Here is a 23236-nt window from a genome sequence, read left to right as displayed (position 1 = left end):
CCTGTACCTGCATTTTCTTGTTTACAAACTGTGTATGCACTCTTGAGCCCTCCCTTTTTAGACTTCTTCCCTGTTCTTCCTCACTTGCAGTGAGGTACCATCAGATTGCTTAGAAAGTGGTACAGTTTTTTGTGGATGCATCTGCTGTCATTGCCTGTTTAGTTGGCCAAAATCATCCTCCATCACTCTTGTTCCTTCTCTGAGAAACATTCAGCTTCATGGAGACCCTGAATTTGCAATTGTAGAGTTTGCTTAGGAAAAATTAAATAGACAGATTGATTGTAACCATTGCAAAACTGTCAATGTAAAGGCAAAATAGCCACATCTGCGTAGGACCCTGGTGAAACCTGATTTACCAGTTAAAGATGTGGTATTAAAGCATGTGAGTTTTTGGGTTTTCTTTTTGGTTAGGTGTCTTCTGTGTAACTTACAAGTACTGGGTTGCTTTCCCCTTTGATTTTCATAAATTTTACTGTTAAAACACGGCTGGATTTTATATTCCCCTCCTTCTCACTGTTCAGTATGCTAGAGCACTGACAATTGCAAAAATATTTAATCTGATCTCTAAAATAGAGTTTGCAGAACTGCAGGATGGGAAAGTCATCCATGTCTACAGAAGGGAAACCAGTTTTCTGTGCTTCTTCAGCTGAATGAAGTCTAGACACTAGCTGGATAGTAGAGAAGGGGTAAATAAGTAAAAGCCTATTTTTCAAGCTTTGATCTTGCAAGGAAATTTGATTATTGCAGTCAGTATTAGAAGTGTGCTTGCCTGTCTTACCACCTATAACAACAGTGTATTTATCTTGCAATAATTACGTTGGAAGGTGAAATGGTCTTAAAGTTACTGAGCCTTATTCTTCTACAAATAACTAATTAGTGTCTTCTCAATGTTCTGAAAAAGTAGTCTTTATTTCCTGGAATGCTGCGTACTCAAACCACAGTTTGAGCAAATTTTCTGTTGCTACAGGAATTCCAGTCCCTTCCTGTGGAAGAGAGCTATATTTGTTTAGGTCCTTCTGTGACAGTAAGGTGTGTGACAAAACATGTGCAAAAAGATGCTGCCCACGAGATGGCGTTTGCATATAACATCCCTGCTGTGTTTATTTCTAGGAGGGTAATCAAGAGAATTAACCATTACATTTTGGTTGCTTGTGAGATTAGTAAATTTGTATCCCAACTGTATGTTGTTTAAGAAGAAATGGATCTGTTCTACAGAAAAGTAGATTATCTAATGATAATTTTCTCATTTTGGGTGCTACAGCTTTTTGTGTCTCTCTGAAAACATGAGATGAAAGCCCATTCTTTCCCTGATGAATTCGAAAGGAAGTAACTGCAAGCATTACAACTGTACAAGCACAAAGTATCTGGATTAGATAACTTGTGATACAAATGCTAAAGGAATATTTTTTAAAGAACTTAATAGTTTTCAGATGTGCTAACTTACCTTTATATTGTCTTTACTCAGTAATCTATGTAAGCTTAACAGAAGATTCTATGTGGAGGTGCAACTCAAGTGTTTGATGACAAGAATGTACTGTTAGAATTTAGTAACACCAATTTCTAATGCTAATTATATTTCCAAAAGTATGAATATGCAAAATAAATCTGAGATAAACATAAAAAGGTAATGTCCTCTTCACTTTGTTTTATTACAGTCAGAGACTAGAAATGAAAGCACAAGTTGCAGACGCGTTCATAGCAAAATTCCAACTGACGCCTGATGAAATGAACCTCCTTCGAGGCACAAAAGATGAGCCAATTACTGAGGTAGCTCAATGAACATTAAAAGCTTTGCCCTGAACTAAAACGTTGAAGCGTCCTAGCTGAACTGTACATGAGATCTTATTACCCATTTGTAATTTAATTTTTTATGGAGGAATGTACCTTTTAACAGAATGGTGAATTTCTGAGGAGTTTGAAATGTGTGATGAAAGATTCAAGTAACAGAAAGAAAATCAACATTAAATTCTAGTTTGTGTAATGAGTTTAAGGGGCAAATGAGCTATCGTGTGGTTCTACGCTTCAAAAAGACCTTTATGAAGTCTGAACTTTCAGTGAGGGTATTTTAACACTTCATCACACTCAAATAAAGCAAATGAGAAATTTGGAGCAATTCAGTAATAGGTAATACTACCTTTGCATGTGTGTGTGCATTTTGCATATGCATGTATATAGGTATTCAGTGATTTGAAACAATAAAAGCTGAGACTTTCCTTCATTATCATTTGGTTGATGAAGATATTAGGTGCTGATTCACTTTTAGCCACCTTTCAAAACAAGTTTTTGAATATGTTTGTGGTTTGAATAAGAAGGCACATTATTCTGCAGTAAAAGCAAACTGAATAATGAGAGAATTGAGTACACTTAATAGATTTTTATTATTGTAGTTGCATAGAAACCTTCACTTAAATGTAGACTACCTGCTGAGACATACTATCTCATTTCCACAGGCATCCTGTTTGCAGTTAAAGTGTTATTAAAGACATGGAGCAGATAACCATAAACACTGCTAATGAAAGCATAAATGGAATGTGTTAAATGATTGTGCACTTGAGTAATTGCTGTATGCTTTTGTACCTACTATTACCATGAAAGAACATTCAGGTTTTTAAAAAGCACATGTTGCAGGGAACAATGACAGCAGCGCTGTGTTATTTATTCAGTGCTTGGTTTGCAGCAGAATGAGGATTAGTCCTTTTGATACTTTGATCTGTATAAGAAAGTGTGTAGAAGTAACTGATACATAATCATAGTTGTGCTAATGAAATGGCAGACTTGAGTAAAATCATGTGTGTGCTTTTCTCCTATGATGGAATCAACCAGTATGCTTAAAGCATTTTTAGGCAGGCTTCTGTTTTGGCAATTTTTTAATTTTATTTTTTTTTCCTGAAGGAAGAGTGATTTGGGTTTTTATAAACATGATCTTCAACACAGTTGATGCAAGGCAGTAGGTTAAATCAGTGTCCTACTTCACTTAGAGTATGTATATTTTTATGTGACTTGAGCCAGAATGAAACTCTACTTTCCAGAGGCAAACTGTGTTCAAGTCACAAAAGATGTAACAGTTACATCTGAATTAGCTAGTCTCTTCCATCTTGTTTGAAAGATGACTTCATAGTAAGAGGTGTTTGAAAATGTTAGTGGATTTTCACTTGCTCTCTGGAACAGTAACAAAATAACCTTTTTGGCCATATGTCCATGTCTTGAGGGTTTTTTTTCTTTGCTCCTGCTGCTGCTGAGTTATACAGGGAGGAAAGATTGTCCCGGAAAACCTTGGTCTAATCTACTGCAAATGTTTGATTTGTCTTAGAAATCATTACCATGCATAGTAATGTCCTTAACATCTCCCCAAAGTGTCAACTAATAAATGTAAAATACACACATGCTGCATAAAAGACAGGTTAAAACCACATCTTTGCTGCTATTAATTTTTTTTTTCTTTGTGTGGAAGAAAGGTGTGATGCAATGGGAGAGAAGAGACTCCTAAGGCTCTTAAGGTGGAATGAAAGGTGGTGGAGGGGGGCTTGTATTTTAAAAGCAGCACTTGCAACACACACCTGCAAGGAATAAGAATATGGAATTGATATGGGGAGTATAGAGTGCTAGAGATTTGAATGAGAAGTTACTGCTTTTAAACAGTGCTCTTTTTTTTTTTCTTTTTTCTTTTTTTAATTGATTTAGGATTTTTTCAAGGCTTTGGGAAGAGTAAAGCAAATTCACGATGATGTCAAGATTCTCCTCCGGACAAATCAGCAAAGGGCAGGGTGAGTGCTACTTAAGTGAGTGTGAGATAAGCATTTACTAGTTAAAAGCAGAAGTTACAGCAAGGTCTCATTCTTTACTTCATATGACTATACAGGAGAGAGTATTTCACAAAAAAAAGGAAGAAGAGTAACATTTTTAAATTTTCGTAATTTTAATAATGGTGTGTTTTATTTGATTTGTACATGCCTTTGCTCATACTATCTAAAATAATATTTGCAAATAAAATCTTTTTGTCTTGTAGCTTGGAAATTATGGAACAGATGGCTTTACTGCAAGAGACATCTTATGAGCGACTTTACAGATGGACTCAAAGTAGGACTAAGAATGTTTTTATGTTTATGAATATTATTATGATGATTCCTTTAATTCCTTGATGTGGATTGAACTCGGCAAAAACCCTTTACAAGATTCATTAACAAGGCTTTGGCTTTCCTTCTTACTGAAAGATTTGTTGTGAACCAAATAGTTAATCGGTGATTCTCTCCTTTTTCGACCAATCTCATCTCTGTTTGTAAAAGTGTATTATTTATTTGTATTTTTAGATGGTTTTCCACAGAGAACAACAAGTACAGTTTGGTAGTCTAAACAAATTGTTAAATGTATTGTGTTTCATTTTCTTGCAGGTTACAGGGAAGTTGTTGGTTTTGACCATTTGGTAGTAAGATGTAGTTTAGTGGGGGGAGTGGCTTATTGCCTTTAAAAAAGGAAAAAAACCCACAACCTTATTTCATCAGGATGCTCTTTTTGAATGATAGTAGGCGATTATTTTTTTGGATATCTACTCTGGACCCAAGTGTCAGTTTTCAGTGTAACACCCTGGTAGTGTAAAATGTAGATTTTTTTTTATTTTTTTTTTTTATTACTTCTCTCTTCTCCTAAGATACTAAGAGGAAGATTTGTGAAAAAAAGCTGGTGCAATGCAATATTATACTTGTTAGCTGTTCTTCAGCGGATGCTGAAACCTCAGATAATGGTTGTGGTTTCACCCTAATGAAAATTCATAATTTTTATGCCGATGTTTGATTAGTTTATATGATTTCCACATTCTTGCATGGAATATACAGGATTATATAGTTAATGTGATTAAAGTAAAAAAAAATGAAAACAAACAACAAAACACACCCACAGCTTGCTTAAATACTTGCTCCCTTTTTTCCTAATAGTTTACCTGGAATGTGATAAACTATTGTAAAGGAGCCTGACAGAATTCTGATGGTTGAATGACTTGACATTTGTATGTGGGCTCAAACAGATACTAAGTTTCCTTTAATTTTTATTATTGTTGAAATTTGTGATGGACATCCATTTTACAGTGAAGTACTGCTTATGGGGGAATTCAATTACATTAACACAAACTAGGCCAGGTAGCATATTCTGAAGGCTTCAATTCAAAATCAAAAACTTTGAGTTTTCAACTCATTTTCTGGTTTGACAGCTTGTTATAAAAGGTATTACAGTGTAAAGAATGGGCTTTTTTCTGTGTTGATATTTTATAGATGAATGCAGGTCTTTGACACAAGAATCATGTGACATTTCTCCAGTTCTCGCTCAAGCTATGGAAGCCTTACAAGATAGACCTGTCCTGTATAAGTAAGTAAATGTTCATGATTAACAAATGAGTATTTCCAGCCTAGGCAGTTTAAAGATGGGCATGAATTACAGTGCCAAAGAAGGTGGCAATTTAGTCCTGTGTCAGATTTTACAAAAATAAAAATATAAAAAAAATAATATTTCAACTTCTTTAAATTTCAGAAGTCTTTTTGACATAATTATGGCACAGTAAATGTCATTGGACTTTTTCCAACTTACTGGTCTCTAATTAAAGTAAAATGTCAGACTGTATTTATTTTAATCTAAATGAATTGCGAATTTCTTCTGCTCTCATTGTAGGGTTCTTCTGAAGAAAAAAATGCTGTCCAAAGCATGTGATTGTCTCATTTAAATTCTGAAAGTAAAAAATTGATGAAGGCTAATTAGCTTTTACTGAAGGGTTTCTGGTAGTAAGAATGTCTTGCGTTATGAGTTGTACATTAATCTATTAAAAACAGTCTACTACATATGGGCCTCTAAAGCGTAGGGGTACTTTATATTTACATATATATAGCATACACTACTGTTTAGTTCTTGTTCAGAATTTGCTGAAGAGACTTAATGTAAATGAAATGGTAGTTAGTAGAGACAACTTAACCACGAGGTGGCACTGTAAGAACTGTTTTTATTCGGGTGACCCTACCTGAAGAGGTGGTACTTAGGCTTCTTTGCTTTGTAGGGTTTTTTTTGAAAAATGCATTGGTCACATTTTGCAACTATTGCAAATTACTTTCAGCCACAGGCACCCAGGACAGCAGAGTACTAAGCAGTCTTTCAAAGGCTAGCATTGTCTTTAAGAGTGTCAAATATGTAGGTGTACACACGCCCCAATGGTGTAGGTGTGTGACACTGTAAATCTCCATTGAGCTCTTAACAGGGAAAATGCACAGTGCAGCCAGACCTTAAAAGTTCTGTCAGTATGAGGGAGAGTGCTCATCTCGACATGCTCAGTCAGTTCTGCTTGTTAATGTGAGGGAGAGGTGGTGTCCCTCGGCCTCCCAGCTTTTACATGTGGTACGTTGCAGTGCACTGGGCCATAGCTGGGTGTTGCAGAGTGTTTTCTTGCATTCTGTCCTCCAGGCCCTCTTTCACAGCTGCAAAGGATCAGTCACAACCGTGTTCACAACATTTTATAGGATTCTTTACAGATATAGTTTATATTTTCTGTAATAAATATTTTGTTAAATTTTGTTACTTTCAAACTTCATAAAACCATTGTTTTGCTTTTTTAACATTTATGACACCCCCCACCCCTGTGCTCCTTCTGTATAAATCCACAGCTGGCCACTTTATAATGAATCTGCAAAAGAGACTATATTTTTCTTCTGACACCTCTCTCACAAACAGCATTACTAGTATTACCAAAGGTAGAACTTCATAGATAGGACTTTTCTTCTGCCAAAAAGGCAAAAATAAACATTACTGTAGAAGATGCATATGGCTCTTATCATAGATTATCATGCTTAACTACTTGCTACAGCAGCATTGTCAAAGCTGCAGTACTGATGCTTTGCGTTTTAAATCTCAAGATTTAGTTTATTCCCTTCCAAAAATTTTTTTATACCTTTAGGACAGAAACTGCTGAGTTTAAAATGTAAAAATTACATCACAGAAGAAAGTAATTTTAAATCATTGTTGGTTTTATACATATAAGCACTGTTGTGTGGACTAAACACTTTTCCTCCAAATCACTGTCCTTGCATCTGATAAAGATTGTGATTTGATTGGGGGAGAGTGAGTAAGATGGAGAAGGGCAGTAGTTTAGAAACAAAACTACAAATTCTTGTTTTCTTATATTGACTTACTTCTTGTTAACTTAAGGTGGCAGAAAGATTGTACCATGAATGGATTTTGGGAACTGCAGTCAGTAGGGTTCTGAAATAAACATTGCAGTTTGGTTTTCATTTCCTGGTTCTAACAGAAAAATTGAAAACTGTTTCATAGAAAATACGTGGAGTCATAGCTCAAAGCAGTGTTCCTCTTCCATCATCCTCTCTGGTTTTGAAAGCCTTTTCTCTACCTCCTTCCTCTCCCCACAGTGATCATTACTGGGTTTTTAAAAAATTGAAGCTGGGTTGAAAAGAATCCAAATGTTGTTTTCTTCCCCTACCATGAGTACATGTAATAACATAGTAGTGAATACTGTGTTTCTAGTGTAAATAATAGTTATTACTGAATTTTTTAAGATGCAGGATTTTGTAATAGTTATATCCAGTTCTACTGAGAGCAAAAGAAAAATTAGTAGTTTTCTTTTTCTTTTTAAAACAGACTTATCATTATTAAATGCTGTTTTCAAAACTAATAACAAGATTACAAGATCTGTTTTGCTGCTGTATTTTTAATGATCTATTATATAGCTGTTTATTGGAGGGGAGAAAAAATAAAGCTTAGCTAGTTTCTACAAACACTTGAGATTTTTCACTGCAATGCTGCTACTCCTGGACTGTGGGTAGTCGGCAGATCCTGGATCTCTCCCACTTTTAATTGCATCATTTTTGTAAATTGTAATTTATTAAAGACTTTTTTCATTAGACTTTTTTTTTTAATTGCAGATATTTACTCTCTGAGTTAACAAGTACAGTGTATGATGAAAAAGATTTAAACAGAAATTTCTGGATTTTTCAGTGTGCTTTTTTCCCCCTCTCTCAAATAGTCATGTAGATTGAAAAGAGCAAAACTGAAGGTTCCCTTAGACTTTTTATAGCATAATAGAAATCTAATTGAACTTGGAACATACTTGAAACAGTATATTATTTTCTTTCGTATTTTATTCTCCCCATCTGTTAATTCTGAATGCAGTACTCATTTAACTTCAGTCAGTGAGTAACATGCTTTTTATTATTATTATTTTATATCTGTTCAGCTGCTGGGTGTCATTGGTAAGTGACACCATGCTTACTCTTTGGCATTTCTTCAGTTATATTGGAAAAATAAACTGTCATGTGTATTTTCTTTCTCTCCTTTGTAATTCATGTGTTTTGTGCAAAATGCTTAAATTTGTTTTTTCAAAAAAAAAAAAGAAAAAAAAAAGAAGTGTTCCATAGCTTGCAAAAATGCTGTTTCTAAGCAGATGTAACAGGGATCCTAGCAGTGTTCATTTCCCATCCTTCACCTGCTGTCGTGCTTTAGCCCCAACAGGAAGGTAGCCTGCTCCAGAAATGAGCTGTGTATATGTTCTTGCTACCTCCTCTACTGCCAGCAAGCCATTTGGGGTTATGCACTCTGGGCTGTAATTGTCCATCCATTAAATATCTAACTAAGACTCATTTGATTAAAACCAGTGAACAACTATCAAATGAAAATAAATTTTTTGCTGCTAATCATGTGGTAGCCTAGAAAAAGGAGAAAGCCCTGTGTGGCAGTGCAGTAAGTTGCTGCTTCTGTCAGTTAGCAGGACCACATGTGGACAGGAGTCCTAGACCTGTCAACGCATGCTTATATGTACAAAAATGGAAAAGCTGATTTTTCATTTATTTATTTATTTGTGTAGGGCAAAGGAATGGGAGGGTCAAGGAAAAGGTATACCTTTAGTATCTGTTTAGAGGGGTCAAGAAAATAAGATAGTTTTGAATGCTTCATAGTAGAAGCATTGATGCAAGATTTCTAGAACTATAAAAATGGTTACTCATATTAACTGTATAGTTAAGCTCATGAACTGTGATGAGGTGAACTGTTTTGTTTTACCCATTTTCATGTTTCAATAACAGGTACACATTGGATGAGTTTGGAACAGCTAGGAGGAGTGCTGTAGTCCGTGGCTTTATAGATGCTCTTACTAGAGGAGGTCTGGGAGGTACTCCCCGCCCTATTGAAATGCACTCCCACGATCCTCTGAGGTACAGTACTAGCAAGAACGTATATGAAGTAATCCTTCCTTTGCCTGTTGGCACTTTGAATCCCTGACACCATAAACTGCTGATTTACACAGAAATTTCTGTCTTTAGGTACGTAGGAGACATGCTGGCCTGGTTGCATCAAGCTACAGCTTCTGAAAAAGAACACCTAGAAGCTATGTTAAAGCTTGTAACTATTCAAGGTAGTACTAGATTTTAAAACATAAATTGGGAACTGATAGAAAGTAAATCTGTGATGTCAGAAAGTGTGATTAATTTCTTAGGGTGGGCTTCAGTTATGAGAGTCTGAGCTTAGATTTTCCTAGAAATAATTTCAGAGTAGCTGGTGGTTGCATTTGGCCAGAAGAAAGCCCTTAATGAAGAAGAGTATTTCAAAATGCACTCTTCTCATTTTACTGTGCTTGTAATAGATTTACACTAAGTTTACAAAGGGACATTTTAGACTGTAGTTGAGAGTTCAAGAATAGTCTGTAGTGTATATGAATACATACCTCTCTGAAAACATTGTCCTAGGGTTGCTTATTGGTATGTTGAGGATTCCTGTTAGGCCTTGCTCATTTATTCAGTAAATTTTTTAAACATAATTCCTTCTTATAATTCTCTTCCTTCTATGCTACAAGTAAAATGAAATTTTCTTCTGTCATGTAACATCATATAGGTTTACGGAGGTCAAAGTAGGCTGCTCATAGATACGTAAAGCTTTTTAATATCAAAGCTTTCCTTCATTAACAGAACTAGAGATTCTCATGCTTATTCTTCAGCCCCCTTGCCCTGCTTTAAGTACATTGGACCTATACTTTAAAGACCTTTATCCTGCAGAAGCTGTAGTATGATTTGCGTCCATAGCTTCAGCCAAAGGCTTATTTAATAAATTAAGCATGTGTACTCAGTTTTAAGAAACTCGTAAGAACTTACATTTGATCTGTGTCTAGTGAGCTCTTCAGACTGTATGTTTTAATTGAGTCCTGCTCTGGGATTTAAAGTGAATATGCATTCTCATTTTCCTTACTGTTGGAAGTATTAATTGGCTTTCCTAATTAACGGTATATGAGCAAGGAGGTTGTTTAGGAACTGCTGTAAATCAAACTGAAATGTTGTTTTTTAGCTATAATTACAACATACTATAGAAGTGAATTTAGTATTATTTACTCACAGTATCTCAGGGAGACAGGAAAGCAGGCCTCATGATGGTTTTATGGTAGAGAAAAAGACATGGCAATTCTATGTAGATGACCGTCTGATGCTTCTGCTGTAATTGGGGAGTCCCTCAGAAAAAGCTGCCCCCATGGAGGATGTACTGTATCTGGTTCTGCTGTAGACTGGGCTACTCCTGCTGCCCAGGCCTGCATTCTGTTCTGAAATTCTCACACCTCTTTATGCAGTGCTTTATTTAACTATTAAATCCCTTGGCCTTCTGGTAGGATGTCAGGCTGAGGTGCTGTGACTACATAATTAGATATATTTAGAGCATTTAAGCCATAGATCAGAGTAAGCTACTTGAGAATACAGAGATACTAAATGTTTTAGGGAAAAATGTTCCAGAAAAATCACTGGGCCAAAACTTTTTTCCCCAAGAGACTAGTATAAACAAGAGATTCAGTATTTCTGTCTGAAGCAAAAATACATTTTCCTAAGCTCTCCAGGAAGGGGTTTGCCATCACTGTTGTACAGTTTTCAAGAAATGTAAAGAGGGATTCTTAGCTTCATACTGGGAGCAACAAAGCCTGGGAGGTGCTGGCCATTAACTACTCCTCTGCGTCTTTGGGAAATTTTTTTGATAACAAGGATGGTTATGCGATAAGATCTGTTAGACAAAACAGTGCTTAATGGGATACCACTGGGTTTAACAAGAACCACTTCTGGGAAGTGCAGCCTTATGAAGTACCTTGAGATTATATGGTTTATATAAATACAGATCCTGAGTTGGTAGTGGCTAATCAGTGAGTACAGTGTCTATGGTACTGAGAGATTCAAGTTGAATTCCCTGTGCTGTTGTAGTCTTCTGGTGTCTGGTTGTGCAGGCTACAGTATAGATTGAGTTAATTTCACGTAGCCATTTAAAAAGTGGACATCTTGTTTATTTACCATTACAGATAACGATGGAGATTTGCATCTCCAGAGGGCAAATCTTCCTAGCAAAAGTTAGATCTAACATAGGCATTTCTGGAGACTTTCATCACAACTGTTTGGGGTTTTTTTCCATTCCCTATAGAGGGAGCCCAAGTGACTACTATAGATAAGATATCTAATTGGGGATCTAAACTTAGGTCAGTCAAATGTTTTAACTTTAATTTCAACTTGAGTAGCTTTTTGCAGATGGAACAGGTTTTATTATTTTAATTCAGGCGTCTCTGTTCTGAGTTCAGATTTCTGTTTAAATTCTTCTATAAGCTCTGTGTTATTTCAGGACTATGGAGAACGTGGTAAATCGCAGCTACACAAAACCTTCCCTTTTCTTAAAAGAAAAAAAAAGCCACATGTATAGCTATGGCTGAGATAGAGGTGGATTTGGTCCCAGTGGAGGAGAAACTGTGTGCATGCCACATTTTTGGATGTTCCCATCCCAGTTTTTACTTTGAAGAGAACAAACTATGTAGCCCATAATCAAGCATTCAAGAATAGCTTTTAAAAAATTTTAACATTTTAAGCTTGCAAATGTTAGCGGTTTAAAATTAATCTGACCAAAAATGTTAATAAAAAGCACTGAAAACACATTCAGAAAAGTTTAAATATCTTGTGTTGTACTGGACAAGCATAAAGCATCTGGTTCTCTTCTTTGGAGCTTAGGTATTCTGGCTAACAGGAGCCTTCCAGTCTTACAGAGACCTTGCACTTTAAAGGAAGAGAGAGTTGCAGGCATTCTGTTTAAAAGATGCAGTAGAAACCCATTTTTCATGGAAGTTACAGGAACCCAGCTGGAGAGCAGAAGCGAAACGAAGTCCAAGAAAGATCTGTCCCTTATAGAAGGATACACAGAGAAAAATGATAGGTGGTGTAGCAGGCAGACAGAAGTGTATCTTCAGTAATGAACTGTTTTTCTAAAAGTGATTTTGGGTCTCTAAGAATTGTTTATTCCATAATTCTTTTACGTCAGTGTGACGTACTAATACTTGCAACAGTTATATAACCTATTGTGCTGGAAGATTTCTTTTTACTGTTTGCTGAATCTAAAATATTCTAATTGGACATGAAAATATATGTGAAGGCACAAGCCTGCCATATATCAAGAATTGTAATTCCATGTCCTGTGGTGTTTGAACTTGTATATTTTTGCAGCTAAAGCTTTCATATCCAACAACTTGTTCTTAAGTCAATCTGGTCTAGATATACTATTGCAAATATGTGCTAGGTGCTTGTTATATTGATGAACAGTAAAGTGTGACTGTTCCTACTAAGAAATGTGTAAATTGTTAGGGTGTATCTGGGAGCTAGCCATTACATAACAGACTATACATCTTGTGGTTTGTAATCTTGCTTTCTTACTTGATATCAATACTCAAATACATAAACATATTTTTATTACCTTACCAATTTAATATGCTGAAATTCTTACAGCCACCATACTGAATTCAGTTGTTTCTGCTTATGTGGCTTTTCACGTATCTTGGTATAAAGCGACATTGGCACAGACTGCTGATCTTTTATAATTTTTACTCTCAGAAGTAATCTCTTTTAGTCTGAAATAAGATCTGCAAAATATAGCTTCAGGTCACCTGATTTCTATCACATGTCACAGTCAGTTTGTTTACTGTTCATTGCATGGGTCCCATCTGAAGATGAACTCCTGTTGACAAGTTTTAAATTAGAATTAAGTATTGCTTTCTCCATACATCTATTCTGAGTTGTTACTGAAGTGAGAGCTTGAAGATCTGTTGCTTTCAGTTTGATTGATTTATGACAGTACTGGTTGCCATGCAACAATTCATTTATGTTCCATGATAAGATAGGGCAATATTCTCTTTTGTATATAGTTCTGTGAAAGATGAGTTTCAGTTGCTGCTGGGGAGGAAGTGTTTGCTAATGTGCAGCATACAGCAGTGTGGAGGTACATATGTGATTTAATTTGTAACAATGCCATGAGCACGTCAGTACCAAACGCTGACAGACACATGTATTTATGGTTCAGGCCTTTCAAAATGGTATGTACTATTGGTCCTTGAGCATCTCACTGGCCTTTTGTTTTCCTGTTTAATTTAATGAAGTGCTAATATTGAGCCTTACTGTGACAGTTTCTTGCTATATCGTTTATTCTTCCTCTTGCTCCTTCTCCCTGAAATTCCCAGGCACCATGTTGTGCTAGGAAGCAATTGTGTAACATAAGGTAATGACTCTCCAGGACTCTGTTTTGTTATGCAGCTATTTCCTAGTGGCTAGATTTGAAATTCAGTGGAGGTGTAAACTAGTCTTGTGGAGGAAAGAATATACAGTTCATAATATGGAGGAGTTTATTTGTTTTATAGTCTTGAAGAAAAGAGAATGACATTTGCATAATCTTAGCATGTGTTTGCATTAACTGTAGGTGTGGAAGAAAATATTCAAGAAGTAGTTGGGCACATCACAGAAGGTGTCTGCAGGCCTCTGAAGGTGAAGTATTTTGTTTTCCTTAACATTCTAAATATAAAAATTGTTCTGTCATGTTTTTCCAGAACAGCTGTCCCCATTTCTACAATGTATTTTCATCACCCTTGGTTAAGAATTAGATTCTCAACTTTGAGAATCATAAAACCCTTCAAAATTAAAGATTCCATAGTTCATAGATACCTGGTTTAAACAGTCATATAGTGAGAGATACTAGGATACTAAATCTGTATTTTGATTTCGTTTTACTTTTCCTAAGTTCAGGAGTGCTTATGTACAAAAATTTAGCTTTGCGATAAGTATATAGGAATGGCAGTAGTGGGTCAAATGAAAAATCAGTTTAATTTACTACCTTGTTTTTCATAGTGACCATTAGCATATGCTTAGGGAAGAGTATACAGGTTATGCAGTTGTGTCATGATACTTCTGTAGAACAGTTTCCTCATGGGTTTGTGGATGTACTATGGACTTACTGAGCCATAGCTACTGTCTTTGTATTTAATAGACCTCAATAGATTTTTCTTGCATGAATATGTCAAGTTGACATAAAATGCTGGTGTTCACAACATATCCTGCAGCAGGGAAGTGTGCAGTTTAACTGCATGCTGTGTGAAAAGCCAGCTCCTTTTGTTTAATAACTCCAGCTTTTGTATTGAAAGAGACCATGAAAAATTGTTTCCTACTTACCATCTTTATGCTACCCTGATTTGCTGTATTTTTGTTGCATCCCTCCACAGTTGTCTTTTTTCAAGCTACAGCCTTAGTTTAGGGGACCCATTTGATAGAAATCATTAATAATGATCCATCAAATTATTGATTGTCTTATTTATTGGATGTGCTTCAAATAAGCACAAAATAAAATAATCAGGGTGATGAAGCTGATACCAATAATTGCCTGACCTTGCAGTGTATAAATCCAAGTGTTTCTAAAGTAAAATCTATTGTACTAAATACCGTTATAATAAATTTCTCTTAGGATTCTGTAGCTGTAACAACTGTGTCCAGTTGCCAAATACTTAGTCTCAAATGTTAACAGGTAGGTTCTGAATACTATATGTAAGTTCCTGATAAGAAAGAGATAAAAGTCTGAAGAGAGGTAAAAATCAAGGATGTGCCATTTAGAATGTCACAGAATCACAGGAGGGTTGAGGTTGGCAGGGACCCCTGGAGATCTTCTGGTCCAACCCCCCAGCTCAAGCAGGGCCACTTAGAGCTGGTTGCCCACGACTGTGTCCAGATGGCTTTTGAGTATCTCCAAGGATGGAGACACCACAGGCTTTCTGGGCAACTGATGGCAGTGCTCAGTCACCCTCGCAGTAAAAAAGTGTTTCCTTATGTTCAGGCAGAACCTCCTGTGTTTCAGTTTGTGCCTGTTGTTGTAGAATTAGGATCATCCCTCACACCCTTTAGTTTTTGACCTGTTGAAAAACACCTCTCGTATTAGACAAACAAACTATTATCACAGCTTTTTTTTTTTCTGTGTTCTTCTTGCATGCTTTGGTTCTGTTAATACTGAATGCCGATGTTTGCGTTCAGTATTTCTGTGCATTCTAACAAAGTAATTAGGGATAGAACCAAACCTTTGTGTAAGTCAGAGTTTGGGTCTTCATTTGAGTACGTATGATTTGTACAGTTTGGTACAGAATATCTTCTATTTTGATTGCCAGACTCTTTACACTTGTGTACTTCTGCTATCTGTAGAAATATCCCCCCCAAATATTGTCAGTAGTTAGTTACTGTGCTAATAATAATGAAAAAACCTAAAAGAACAATTAAAAACTTCCCATTGTATTCTGTATTTTAATAGAATACAACTTATGTTAATTCACCGCCAGTCTAGACTTCCCAACGTAAAATATGCAGTACTTACTGTTTCCCCTGGGGAAATCTTCCATAGCAAAAAAAAAAAAAAAAAAAAAAAAAAAGCAGGGGAAAAAAAAAAGGAAAACCAAAACCCCCAAGTGGAAAAGCCTTTATACAATGCAGTTAGATAATTGCAGCCATCGTGTTGAAAGGAACAACAAAAATAGGCTCAGTTTGGAGAATGAGTTTTCTTCTCATTGTTCTTCCTGAAGATTATCCACAATAAGAAAAATAACTGCATTAATTTCAGGGGGAGCACTCTTTGTTGTAGTTGTGTGGCACCACAGTATACTGCTTTTCTAGTGGATATCTGCTGATGTTTGCAAACCTGTCACTTTGAGTTGATGTTGAAGTACAAAATAGCCTGATAAAAGCCTAGTCATAGAATTTCCATGAGCAGTTTTACTTACAGAATTATGTAGAATTTTCTTACTGGTTTGTGCCTTTCCATGTGAATGTGCAATATGATACAGTTTCCTTACTTTTGAAGAAGGATTATACTTATATGCAGTATAAATTTTCCACAGTTCTTACTGATAGTTGCTTTGAGTTTTAGGCATCCAAGTGAATCTTGAGTACTCACTAGTAGATCTTACCGCAGGCCTCTCATTTCAGATGGAGGTAGGAGGACCTTATAAAATTTAAATTAAGGTCCTCATCTTTTCTGTAGCACTTAAGATGAGGTCAAAACTAACAAAATGTTTTTGATGCCTTAACGTAGACTTCAGATAGTCTTTTATGGTCAGCTGGCTACAGGACACATAGGATTAAGAAATGGTAAGAGCTGTAAGTCCAGGACTTCCATGAGCAGGTTTGGTTTAGTCACTTGCAAATTTTGGTTCTCCTGTGCAGTGAAGTCTTCTGTATGGGAAGCAGCAATGCTTCTTTTTGTGCTTTATTTTTTTTAATTCTCATTTTTGTTTCCTAACCCTAAAATCTTTTGGTTTTTTTTCTCTCCTTCTGCCTATTCTGTCTTTTCCTAGTTCTTAATTTTTTTCTTTATTTTTAGTTATTGCTTTTTTTTTGGTCAATATTTTGATTTTCCTCTTTTTCCCCTGCCTTTCTTATTCTCTTTTGCTGTACACCTAGACTATACTCAGTATCCGTGGGCAAATGACCTTTTATGCAACATTGGAGACAGGTATTTGTATATATACCTTTGTATATACATATGCATTGAAGAGCAAAATTCACCTGAGTATTGAAATTAACTTCATGCATTGAGCATTGTGAATAAGTCAAAAATTATTCTTTGTTTTTGGTCTCTGCTTTAGATGCAAAGGGAGAGCATTGAGGAAACATGATCTTAGTTAATTCTCCCTGAAGCTGGCTCTGCCGCGAAGGCATTGCTGCACATCGTGCTCCGCGGAACAGTGGACAAATAACTTGGGAGAGCGGGTGGCGGCTGGTGATTTGTGTGTAGCCCTTTCACACACAGGCACGTGGGAGAACAGGGCAGTGATAAGTTCACTGTCTATCTCTGCTTCATAAGTGCCCAAAGACTGACCCTGGGGCAGCCTTTTATGAGTGGATTGAGCCTGTGTGTACCATGGAGACGAGACATCAACTGTCCCAACTACAAAGACAGTCACACTGTTTTGGTCTGTGTAGCCAGTATTTCCCACTTGAGGTGCAGTCAACATAGCTGGTCATTAGTTATAAATATATCTAATTAAATACCAGTGGGAGGTATATAATCTCTCGTTTAAGTGAAGAAGATTAATCCAGGTGAAATTTTGTCTTCTGGGTAAAATACCTAATACTTTGGATGTTCTGAATTGCTGCATGATGCTAATGATCAACTGTTGTAGTTTAGGGATCTTGCAGCTTTGCAGCTGTTCTTGCTATTCAGTGCTGGGGAGAATTCCAGTATGTACTGGTATTAATCCATCAAATGATCTCATTATTTTGAAATTTTCAATAACAAGTTGCAACAAAAATCTATAGGGAAATGGTTTGGGGGTTTGTTTTGTTTTCTTTTCTTTTCTTTTTTTAAGAATACATACACCTGCTTTTTTTCTACCCAGAGGCTTGGCAACCAAGAAGCACTTTGGTTCAAGCAGAATGCTATAGTTAACTGGACATTCTCTTTTTAAATTTATTTCTGGTTAAATTTATTTTTCAGAAATCAGACATATATTGCATATAATGTCATAGAGGTTGGCTTTTGAAATGTATGAACTGAAGGATGCTTACATTTCTTTATTCTGCAGGTTAGAATTGAGCAGGTGATTGTTGCCGAGCCAGGAGCAGTTTTACTGTACAAGATTTCTAATCTTCTCAAGTTCTACCATCATACAATCAGGTACACAAAATTACAAAGTATGTTAAAGATGTCTTTTTTTTTAATTGTATATAGAAATATTAATATAGCAAAAAGAGTATTTTCGTGGCTTAGTTTGTACTATGGAATCAAGGAGAAATGTGTATGATGTCAAGCAGATGCCATTTATCTGTTGTCATTCCTCAATTCATATTGAATCTGTTTTGGAATATAGCATCAGTTTGCCACAGAAACTTTATTGTTCTGGGTAGATACAAATAATATACAAAAAAACTACACAAAACATTTAAGATGACAAAGTCAAGTCCCCTTTGAGAAAATGCCAGAATTAAATTATTTCTAGAAATTCAGTTTTCCTTTTCTTCCTTAAACAGCTATGTTTTGATATCACTTTTTCTAATTATGCACTTGCATTTTTCTATTGGGAAGGTGCTTGCCTCATTCTGTATCTCGCTGTTGAAGGTGCAGCAATCACCTTCCAACCTTCCAGATGCCACCAGGAACACAGAAACTGGAGAAAAGCCAGAACCAGGGGTTTTATACATTGTGGCATTTGCAGTAGTTTATATTGGTTAGAAACAGCAGGAGCAGAAAAATCTTCCTCCACAGCCCTGGACTGAACTGCTGAGAATTTGAATCCCTAATATTACTACTTGAGCTTTTCTGTCTGAAAAGACATTTAGGCATTGTGCAGACTGGGATAAGTGGTTCTTGGGCAGCTCCCACTACATTTAAAGTCTTCAGTTCTGATGGCACTGCAAGTCTATGGTAGAAGACACATAAGACCTATTCCTAATTTTATTGTCAAAAAAGCTGAAATATTTTTGCTGTCATTTTTCTGTCTCCAAAGTTTGTGTTTCCCAGTGGTTATAAAGCTTAGTGCAATTGAAAATGTGATGTTAAAATGGAATGTCTTAGGCAGTCTTATCTGTTGCTTTCTGTCTTGCTAATGATATGTTGTTTAAAGACCACTGAAGAACCTTCTGTCAGCTGAATAATTCCCTCTGTATAGAGGAAGTGCACCTGGCTAATGAAGGGAAAATGCAATTTGAGAAATCTTCTATTAAATGTAACAAGATTATAATCTGAAAATCAAGCTACAAGTTTAAATTAGTCCTATTGCGATGCAATGAATTTTTACTGCCATTTTTGTAGCTTAAAAGTGCTTTTACTTTAGATGGAAGGTATATCTGTGAGAGGAGCATAGTCATGTAGTGCCATTTAAGGTTTATGCGATATTCATGCTAAATATAATAGATTGACACTTGGAATAGCAAGGCATGAATTTTTGTATTTTTGGAGATGCATAACATTGCAATGAAGAAAGAAGAGAGATGATACTATCCCTAAAGGACAGTATGATGGAATAGTTATCAACCCTTTTTGTTTACATAATCTGTTTTCTATAACAGAAGTAGATTTACAGAATAACAAAACAAAAATCCAGTGAATTTTAGAATTCTACTAAAAAGTTTGTTCAAAGCTTCAGATAGCCTGTACTTAGTATCTGCTTAGTGACATAGTTGATAGTGCTTCTTCTCAGTCATCTTATGACTGAATCTCTCAGCTAATATGGAGAACTTTTGCTTGCAATTATTTGTTGTAAATTTCAACTTCGAAGCAAATTGTATTTGAAATGCTGTCTAAAGTATCTGACTCTGTCACGTTTCCCCCTGCTTCAAATTTTTTAATTAACCTTAATTTTGTTTTCAGTGGTATTGTAGGAAACAGTGCAGCCACACTGTTGACAACAATTGAAGAAATGCATTTGTTGAGCAAGAAGATATTCTTTAATAGCCTGAGTCTTCATGCAAGTAAACTAATGGACAAGGTTTGTTTCAAAATCATACAGCTTTCATGTTTCAAAATACACTTTCATTTCCCTTTCGTCTAGTAAGATTATTAGATGAATAGCTGTTTTATATGTCAGCTTTTCCTAAAACTGAATTTTTGTAGTTTCTATATTTTAGCTATGGAACTACATTAAAACCTTCCTGTCTATGTTTTAATTCTCTTAATAGTTTTCTTTTTGTGAAAATATAGCTAAAATACTGTTGTAAGCAGTGTTTGTTTACAGAGCAGTTTACATATTTTTTTTATTTTTTTAAGCACTTTACATATTTTATGAGAAGCAAAAAAATTAGGCAATTTCCCTAATTGCAATATAGCAAAGTCAGCTGATTGAGCTAGATAATTTGTATTAATGCATCATCAGATCAGTAGTTAATTACTCACGTGCATAATTCCTTTCTTGAAGTTATGAATTGTATCCCAAAATGGTAAGCTAAGTAAAAACAAAACTTGGGCTTTTCTGTCTTTTATAAAAATAGTTTTACCACATCAACATTGCTGCCGTTAAAAACAGAATATGCATTTGTTATACCAAACAACTGTACCTAAGCCAGCTCACTTTCCTGGTATCTTATCTTTTCCCATTGAGTGTTTTGAATTGCATTGCAGTGAACTTCCCATTATTCAGTAACTAATACATTTTTTTTTAATTTTTCCCTGCTCTATTCATATCATGTTGCTATTGGTGGATCCACCCATTAAATCTCACCTTTCTAAAATCTAAGCAAAGTCAAAGAAAATTGTTAGGCTGTGCTTCCCTTTCCATTTCCTCGGGATCTGATCCTCATCCAGCATCTCTGTCTAAGCTGTGATGAGTTGACTAGGCCCTAAAGTCAAGAAGGAATGCCTTTCTTTTTTTCCTAGTTACTGCACAACCCCAGAGTTCAACAAAGCCCTCACATTACTGGTTTTTCCAGTTAAAAAAAAAAATAATTTGAAAGCAGAAAACAAACAGCGAAGCTTTGTAAGTGTATTTCTAAATTATTTGTATTTAACCTACAAGAAAAATGCAGAAAATATGAAGATTTACAGAAACTGTTCTTTGTGCAAAGCCTTGTAGTTCACCAACCATTCAGTGGGATTTTCTGAGTTTGGTGAATGTTCTGTGATCTCAAAGTAGTTTTCTCATTCTGCACAGCTTGCATCTTACACTAATTTCCTGTCTTTCTGCAAGGTTTGAGGAATGGCTTTCTCAAAGGAACAGTTATTGTTCCTCATCTTCCCTTTCATATATTCCAGTGACTCCTTTCAGTGGTTTCATTCGTTCATAGATGACTCCTTAGTTGCTACCACCCACTAAAGTCCACTCAGTACATTGTTGTCATGGGGTATTTCCATTGAAAGCAGTGTCATCGGAATAATAGTTACTCTGCTACTAATGCGACTTCAAGGGTTGGTTAAAGCTTGAGTTCATAAAATGTACAATGGACAAGGACAGTATGAATTTACCAAAAAAAATTAAATAAAGCTTATGGCTTGCTATGGCCACACGCTAGCTGTAGGTGAATTCCTCAGAACATTTTATTTCTTAATGTGTAAGCTAAAAGAAAATAGTCTGTGTACTTTTTCCTTTTATGAAGAGAAACCAGTGATGGACCTTGGCAAAAATACATGACTGCTCTTTACTTATAAAGAATGTGCCAACAAAGTAGTGCTTAAGGAAAGAAATTTTCTTGGCCTGAAGCTGTAAGACAGCTCTGTATTCATCTCTGTTGTATTTAGCTCTGTTGCATTTATCCTGCTGGGTCTTACATCTGTACTCAAACAGGATCCAGCATAATTTTTCTACTCACATAATTAAAAATCTTTGTACTTTTGGTTTGGGTGATATGCCGTTTTCAGTTTGGACATGAGTAGAATTCAGAAGGAGGAGTGATAAAGGAATTGTGATCCCCCAGTTCATAGCGTGTGTTCTTTGTATTGTCACTATGGGAAGGCTGTGTAATTGTCTTCGCCCTCTTAGTTCCCCTTCCGCCAGCCCCCAGCCTGGATGTAACTGGCTCTAGATGCTGCCATTGTTTTATAAAGGAGTTGAATTTGTTTTTGCTGATGTTAAATGAAGGCAGTGATTGCACTGCCACCTTCAGTGGCACCTTATTACGAATAATGAATGGCATACCAAGGATACCATGTAATGTAAAAAGATTATAGTATTGCTCTTTCTCATAAACACATTTTGTAAGTTAAACGTGAGACATTGGAAATTTTACACTGCATATGTGCCCTATGAAGGTCTTTCCTCAGGATATAATTGAGGTCAAAAGCTTAAAGAGACTCAGAAGCGGGTTAGATACGTGAGCAACAGAGGGATCCACCTTTATTTATTAATGTCTGCTTCAGGAGTTAACAAGGAGGTAACTGTGGGTGAGAAGGAGTCTTACTGTAGTGATGTGTAGTTCTTGTGACTCAGACAGTCCTTTGAAGCACCTTATGTTATTTCCTTTTGTGAGTGTACTACTGTATTGATAGAATGATGTCTTATCTCGTCATGACTGAAATTAGTTTTACTTCACAAAAAATACAAAATTAATAGGCTGAATTACACTGAGAGAAACATTAGTTTCCATGAGATAAAGACCCCATTTTATCACCAATTTAATTCTCCTGTTACTTAGTTTATTGTGTGTTAATATACAGATAACCAGCTTTTATGCCTTTTCATATGTCTTCATTAATTTAGTAATGAATGTCACAATGCTTTTGCATTTTGAGCAATCTCAAGGTTGCTTTTTGTCATCCTTTTTATTAATGTGTGTTCAGACCAAAATTGTGTATATGTATTAGTAGGATTCTTTTCATATGCCAACCTTTTTACCAGCTTTTTGCTAACTAGGTATGCACTGCAACTGCTTCCAGAAATTTTTTTATTTTCAAAGAAGATTAAAGCACTAGAAAACAGACCCTTTGTGCTTACATATGCAATTGCAAAGGCTTCGTTGCTGCTCCTGTTATGGACAAAGAGAATACTCACTTGTAAAATTAGTAAATTACTTTTCACTTGGACAATCTGGAAATCATGGTTTCTTATTTCTGCTTATATTTTGCATCTTAAGGCATTGATAAGCCTGTTTAAAAGAATACCAGCTGTCTAGTACTTCAGTTAAGATACGATTCTTAAGGCAATTTAAATAACTTTGGAAATAGATTAAAATAAAAATAGGATGTTCTTAAAAATATTTTTATTTCTATAAACTTAAGTGCCTCTTTTGTTTAGATCTTTAGAAAGTGGAGAATATAGCCTGCATGAGTTACACCATTTTAATGATAGTACTCCCTCAGTATCATCAGTTGCTGCTGATAATCTGAAAATCGTAAGCAAGAAACTCTGAATGGAAATCAGTTCTACAATTTTTATTTAATTTAAAGAGAATTTAAGTGTTTTCTTAATTGCTGTTTGCAGCTACAAAATTCCACAAGACTTAGTCATAATCACCAGTGACTTTGTGATTTG

General features: G+C 35.7%; 1 protein-coding gene across 1 annotated transcript in view; it reads left to right on the top strand.

The window, feature by feature from the left end:
• Nucleotides 1-23236, top strand: part of COG6 (component of oligomeric golgi complex 6) — a 57794-nt gene that overhangs the window by 16213 nt on the left and 18345 nt on the right. Inside the window, 9 exon segments of the mRNA XM_069802788.1 lie at nucleotides 1656-1767; nucleotides 3682-3764; nucleotides 4007-4077; nucleotides 5262-5355; nucleotides 9063-9191; nucleotides 9300-9391; nucleotides 13729-13793; nucleotides 17864-17955; nucleotides 19648-19765. Coding sequence (XP_069658889.1) covers nucleotides 1656-1767; nucleotides 3682-3764; nucleotides 4007-4077; nucleotides 5262-5355; nucleotides 9063-9191; nucleotides 9300-9391; nucleotides 13729-13793; nucleotides 17864-17955; nucleotides 19648-19765 — 856 coding nt within the window.

The sequence above is a fragment of the Haliaeetus albicilla genome, chromosome 15 (assembly GCF_947461875.1).
Source record: "Haliaeetus albicilla chromosome 15, bHalAlb1.1, whole genome shotgun sequence".
NCBI classification, from domain to species: Eukaryota; Metazoa; Chordata; class Aves; order Accipitriformes; family Accipitridae; genus Haliaeetus; species Haliaeetus albicilla.
The sequence above is the reverse complement of the archived record's forward strand: the minus strand, read 5'-3'. Positions and strand labels throughout refer to the sequence as shown.